We start from the raw sequence: 6,718 nt of genomic DNA, 5'->3' as shown, positions 1-6,718 counted from the left end.
AGTTTCCGTTCTCCTTGCCCCCCTCGCAATGCTGGAAGAGGGCAGGGAGACATGCAAGCCCGCACTCGGGTTGCCAGGGGCAGCTCTCCTACCCTGCCAATGCCCTGTGGGAAGGCGCCCTGACATCCCAGATGCCTGGCATTTTGCTGTGGCTATCTGGCACCCCCCGACCACAGCGCCCCATGCTGGCAGGTGCCTGGGAGATACAGCCCCTCCCGAGGGGGGCTGATGCTTGCCCAGGGGAGTTGAAGCAGAGCAGGGACAGGATGCAATCACTCACTGTGACACCCAGCTCTTCTGCTGTGCAGCCCCTGGTGACTTCGGGAAGAAAGGAGGATGCTTCAGGCTGGCGGGCTGATGTCAGTGGCTGGGGGAAGGTGGCAGCACTGGGCCCCACACGCCGGAACTGGGTGGGGCGGAGCAGAGAGACCCTGTGGTTGCTATCACCGCCTCCCTCTTCTGCCTCCCTTAAATACTATGGGGTCGGCTTAGCTGCAGCGGGCGCTGCTCCCGCTCAGACTGGCCGTGCAGCTGCTCCGAGCAGTCACAAGATGCGGGCAGTCATTGCCTTGATCGCTATGCTCAGCAGCCTGCTTCTCTTCGTGTGCCTCCTTTGGCTCACAGCAGACGGGTCCCTCAGCACCAGGTAGAGAGACTTGCAGCGGGGTGAATCCAAAAGAATCCGGGCGTCCAAAGCCAGCTCCGAAGTGTAGGTGGGGCAGAGTTTTGGTTTGGCTGGAAGCAGGCAGCAGCTTGGCTGATATTGATACCTGGCTGGAAGGTGGGCTCCATGCCTGGAGGAGGTGGGATTCCAGAGATCAGATACTCTAGCCTCTGAAATGCAGCTGGAAAATAAGGAGTGTGACTTTATAATCCCCTTTATACACTAGACACAACAACAGCAGAACAGCGTTCGCTCGGCTTTTCCTGATCTATTTTGGCTCTGAGGTTTTGCAGTGTATTAATGATTCATGGAGAGGGAACGGTTCACGCATGGTAACGTTTCATTACAGTGTTTGACAACTTTATTTTCCTTCTTGCTTACTAGGGGCTTGGAGAAGGAGACCAAATCAGCTACTGATGTCACACCTAAAGGGCTGAGAAAACTCAGGTCCCCTTTAACATCTGTCCAGCTTGCTACTCAAACCGAGAACAGGTACAGGCTATTTATTTCTTATTTAGTATTCGTATTATTTATGATTGTGGTATTAATGCTCTATACAGCAAGAATTCACTATAGTTACCATTTGCTTTTATAAAGCCTTGATCAAAAGAGATGTTTAAAGCATATTAGAACAAGAAAATTGGCTTGCAGTGTAATAAAAGGACTACTCCATACTGGGTATCGTCAAATGTCAATCTGTGGCTGGTTTTGTGTAGCAAAGCAAAGAGTGCTTTATAATTTGCTCTGAGCATTTTTTTTTCCTTTTCTTCAAAAATGTGGGTTTGTCTGTCATTGAATTTTTTTAAAAATTCATCTTCACACACTTTGTTCATAATGTGGATTTCTCCTTTAAAATACATGAGCTTAGAGCCAGATTCTGAAATCCCTTACTCACACTGAGTAGCATCTTCTTCCATATGTAGTCTCATGGTTTAGTCCCAAGGGCCATGCTCTTTCTGAATCATTTTCTGGATCCTTGTTATCATGCCCATTAATTTATATCACAATGTTTAATAAGGGTATAGTTAATAAAATAAGCTGTGAGGAAAAAAGTCTTTTTATAAGTGCAGGGCTTGAATGTTTATAACCAAGAACCATATTTTGCCACTTGATGTTATTCCAGATTGCTCACAGCATAAGGTACTACTCACTATGGGTAAGAGTAGAAGACTTGATATATTAGTCCTTCAAAAGCTGCTGCTATCTGGAATTTTTTCCCCACTATTTATTTTACTTAAATTAGCCATATTAACATTACAGCTGTTCTAATTAGCATATATATATATATATAATATATCAACAGGTATGGTGACCAAAGAGCCACACAATGATTTAGAGAGAGTTTAGCAATTGGTTTTTAAGCTTGAAGTGTGAAATTTTGGCCCCATTCAAGTCAGTGGCAAAATTCCCATTGACTTCAGTAGGGCCAGGATTTCACCCGAAGAGTCTAACTGAAATTTTTGGTTCAAACTACAAATGCTTTCCCTCCAGTCAATACAAATGGAGATAGTCCTACTATTCATTCTGTGTAAATGTGGACAATTCAATATTTCTTACTGTTACGCTCTGTACCTCAGGGGAACACCCTACACCCCCATGTTCATCTTTATAAAATGATTGTGAGGTATCCAATGCAAAGTTTGTCATGTTGGGTGTCTTTGGAAGGCTCATAATGCACTGAGCATGGTTGTTATAGTGATGTTATAGTAATTGTTACAGCAATGTTATAGGTTATAATTTCATGTATATAGTTATGAGGCTGAAAATGTGTCTTCATGGCTTAAAGCAAGCCAATGCAAAAACTCTCCAAGAACAGAGAGGCAGTTCACACTTCGTCAGGGCCTGGATGGGACAAACCCAGCCCAGCCTCACAGGAACAATGGACACTGGCTTAGGCAGCAACAGAAGAATCTGTTAGACCCTCGAGGGAGTCACCCCCTTCCTTTGGGCAGTTTGGGACTGCAATGAGGTAATACTCACCCTACTCTGAAGGGGAGAGGGGGCAAAGCCATGAGGGAAGAAAGGACATGATAAAATGGAGAGACATTTTGCCATGCTCTCTCTCCCTTCCACCTACATCTACAGACACCACTACCACCAAGCAACTGAAACGCCATTCAAAAGGGAGAGCCCAGAGGTGAAAGAGCCGGTACACCGCAGCAGGGATGCGGCGCAGAGCCCAGAGTCCTTTAAATCCCGCCCGCAGCTCTGGCGGCTGGGCTGGGGTCAGGATTTAAAGGGCTCGGGGCTCCCTGCAGTGGCGGGAGCTCCAGGCCCTTTAAATCCACACCCGAGCCCAGCTGCCGGGCTGGGGCCAGGATTTAAAGGGCCAGGAACTCCCGCCGCTGCAGGGAGCCTCGAGCCCTTTAAATCCTCCCTGCAGCTCTGGCAGCCGGAGCTGTGGGGGGGGATTTAAAGGGCCCAGAGCTCCGCGACAGCTGGAGCCCTGGGGGCTCTCAGCCATCTCTGCAGCTGGGAGCCCCGGGTTGATTTAAAGGCCCTGGGGCTCCCAGCCACAGCTGGTGCCCCAGGGCCTCTAAATCTTGAGAGGCCCTGCCTCTTCCAGATGAGGCCACGCCCCCTCAGGACTCCGGCGGTACCGGTAAGTCCTGTAAGTTACTTTCACCCCTGGGAGAGCCTGACTGAAAAGCCAGCCTGTAGTGAGAAGCATCTAAGTTTTAAGGACATTGAAAGTGTTAAGATCAGCTTAGAATGCATTTTGCTTTTATTTCATTTGACCAAACCTGACTTGTTATGCTTTGACTTATAATCACTTAAATCTACCTTTATAGTTAATAAATCTGTTTGTTTACTCTACCTGAAGCAGTGTGTTTGGTTTGTATTGAGAGAACAAGGTACATATACATTTCTTTGTTAAATTGACTAACTTTTATATAAGCTTGCAGTGTACAGCGGGCATACTGGACACTGCAAGACAGAGGTTCCCAGGGTTGTTTCTGGGACCGGAGATATTGGCTAGTGTCATTAGCTTGCAAGTAGCTGGGAGCAGCTTACATACCAGAGGCTGTGGGGGTTCTCACAGCAGAGCAGAGTAAGGCTGGCTCCCAGAGTCAAGGATTGGAGAGGCCTAGATAACACGAGAGGGGAACGTCACAGTGGTGCAGCGATCTTTTGTTGCTGTACGGCTTGTTACTACAAGTGAAGATCACTCTTTAAGCACTGATATTTGTGATTTTAAGCGAGTCGGAAGTGCAGTGGCTAAGAACAGTCAGGAGGAGGTCATAGTTTTGTTATTTCCTGTTTGCTTATTTCGGGAAAGGGAAGTAAAAACAGGAAAGCAGGAAAATGAGTGAAAGCAGTGAAGCAATTGCAAAGTTGGAGCTTTTTAGGTTTCAGTCTGCAGAAAAGGCGAGGGAGCACCAGAGATTACTACAACTGAAAGAACTGGAGATAAAAGAAAAAGAGGCAGCCAGGGAGAAAGGAATGGGGGTGTAATGCCTGCCAAGGAGAGAATTGTCTAGGTTGTTAGCTGCCAACAGGTCGCAGCTGAACCAGAAGGAAAACTGGCTCTAGGGAGCATAGAGCAATGTGTCCCAGAGGAGAGCCAAGAGAAGGGGCAGGGGATCTCAGAAACCACTGAGGTGGATGAGGTTTCCTATGACACTGTAACACAGGGAAGCAGTGTGCTTCCAAGTATGGGAGGGGCTGAGACTAGCTCCTTCCCAGCAGAAGGCAACATGCCCTCAGGCGCAGGGACAGGAGAGGTGTTGTCTGTAATTAAGGAAACTGTCCCAGTTGTTAGCTGGCAGAGCTTTGCAGCTGAACAAAAGACAGAACCCTTCCTAGAGAACACAGAAATGTGTCTTGGGGGGAGGGGGCGGAGGAGGAAACTGGGGAAGGAATAGTGGAGGTATAGGAATGTCTCCTCACTAGTCACATAGGGCAGGATGCCCAGGACACTAGGAGGATGACTGGATCTGCATCTGTGCACCCTGGCACTCCGCCTCTGACCCAGGTTTTGAGAAGGAACTGTGTAACTGACCTCCCAGAGGGGAGCAGTCACACAGCTGACTTCTCGGGGACAGAGAAAGGGGTGATGGAGGGTACTCCAATCCAGGTCCCAATTTTTCAGGATGCTAGTCCTGATAAGTTTTTGGAAAGTAACAGTGGCCTAGTCTTCACTTACCGGCTGGTCCGGAGGCACGCCATCGATGTTCTGGGATCGATTTATCGCGTCTGGTTAAGACGCGATAAATCGATCCCGGACCGATCCCGGAAGTGCTCACAATCGACGCCGGTACTCCAGCTCGCCGAGAGGAGTACGCGGCGTCGACGGGGGGAGACTTCCGGCCGCGTCTGGACCGCGGTAAGTCCGGAGTAAGGTACTTCGAATTCAGCTACGTTATTAACGTAGCTGAATTTGCGTACCTTAGTCCGAAGTCCGGACTAAGTGTAGACCAGCCCAGTGTCTCTTTACATCAAGATGCAGCTCCAGCGCCTTTAACAGCAGAGGAGTTGAGATCAGGAAATTGCCAGGCAGTAGTCTGCCAGAATACAGCCGACCCAACTCATGGGGGGCGGGGGGAGGTGTGCTTTCCCCCAGGCTGGTGAGACACCGGGAGCAGTTATGGGAAAGCTGCTGGGAAAGGGTGAATCTGATCAAAGGGTAAACACACCCAGCCCAGAGAGCACAGAACATCGCCCTCTAGTGGGCAGTGAAAGGGGAACACACAGGGTAACCCCAAAAGGGAAGCTGGATTTTCTACATACGTACAGTCCTGGGGTTGGGAGACCGCTCCCCAAAGGGCCAGCCAGTGTGCAGGATCCCCGTGAACACCTATCTTGCCAGACCCTGAGGCACCAAAATTCCAGAAACATGATTAAATTAAGAGCCCACACAGAGGGAACACTGGAGGGAAAGAAAAGCCAGTGACTGATTACATGGGAGAGAGAGAGTCAAAGGACACCATGGGTAATGAACAAACTAATCTCAAACTACACTATCTGAACAGAGGGTGTGGTCAGGGCCAGTGCAACCACTAGGTGAACAAGGCGGCCACCTAGGGCACCTGAAAGCCCGCTCAGGCGAGGAGGTGGAGTGGAGGTGAGCTGGGGTGGGGGGTGGGGTGGGGGCGCTGGGAGGGCCGCCCGCAGTAATGGGGGTGGAGGGCGCACAGGGGAACCGCTCCCCACCCCAGATCACCTCCACTCTGCCTCCTCCACTGAGCATGCAGCCCCTGCTCTAATTCTCCTCCAATCTGCGCTGCAAGCCTGGGAGAGAAGGAGAATTAGAGCGGCGCTGGCATGCTCAGCGGAGGAGGCGGAGCGAAGGTGAGCTGGGGCGGGCTCCCCAGGCGGGGTTAGCTTCTGTGGGGGGGGGCTCCCTGGGTGGGAGGGGTGGGCGTGGTTAGCTGCCACGGGGGAGTGGGGGGGCGGGGTTAGCTGGGTGAGGGGGTGGCACACCAGCCCTGGGTGTAGTATCCTAAAGATACTTGTAAACGCACATCTATGATAAAAATTTTGGTACTAATATTAAGTTTTGGGGATAAGAATTTTGATATGGATGTTAAACCTTATGATAATGCTATTTTTCAATTAAATACCTGTAAATAGGTTTAAAGCTTATCACAGCAGAGAAACCATAAAAAAACCAAAACCTGCTTTGCTGTATGTGAATGAGGAAACTGAGGCACGCTGCCCCATGACCTTAATGGCTGGATGCCAAGAGAACTATAACAACAAATGACACGCTCCCTCCCCTCCCCTCCCCCCCCCCGAATGTAGGTGTTCCAAATGTCTTAGGTTTTTTTAAAGTTTAGAAGCAACAAAACATGTAACATTAACATGTGGAGCATTTGGTCAGTCTGTGTGAACTCCTTTTGTGTTCTTGTTATCTGTTTCCATTTTCTGTGTTCTTTCCCTCTCTGTCTGCTTTCTAGGGTTACCATACGTCCTCTTTTTCCCGGACATGTCCGGCTTTTCGGCAGTCAAACCCCCGTCCGGGGGGAATTGCCAAAAAGCCGAACATGTCCGGGAAAATGGCGGCTCTGTTTAAGAGCCGGGCTGCCTGAACGCTACCGGCTTCGGGCAGCC

General features: G+C 49.6%; 1 protein-coding gene across 2 annotated transcripts in view; it reads left to right on the top strand.

Moving 5' to 3' along the window:
* The first annotated feature begins 508 nt into the window (after positions 1–508).
* Positions 509–6,718, top strand: part of ST8SIA6 (ST8 alpha-N-acetyl-neuraminide alpha-2,8-sialyltransferase 6) — a 50,623-nt gene continuing 44,413 nt past the window's right edge. For both annotated transcript variants that reach the window (XM_054016764.1, XM_054016765.1), the window contains exons 1-2: positions 509–646; positions 1,049–1,156. In XM_054016764.1, coding sequence (XP_053872739.1) covers positions 552–646; positions 1,049–1,156 — 203 coding nt within the window. In that variant the 5' untranslated portion in view covers positions 509–551. The remainder of the gene's footprint in view (positions 647–1,048; positions 1,157–6,718) is intronic.

This window comes from Malaclemys terrapin, chromosome 2 (assembly GCF_027887155.1).
Source record: "Malaclemys terrapin pileata isolate rMalTer1 chromosome 2, rMalTer1.hap1, whole genome shotgun sequence".
NCBI lineage: Eukaryota > Metazoa > Chordata > Testudines > Emydidae > Malaclemys > Malaclemys terrapin.
The sequence above is the reverse complement of the archived record's forward strand: the minus strand, read 5'-3'. Positions and strand labels throughout refer to the sequence as shown.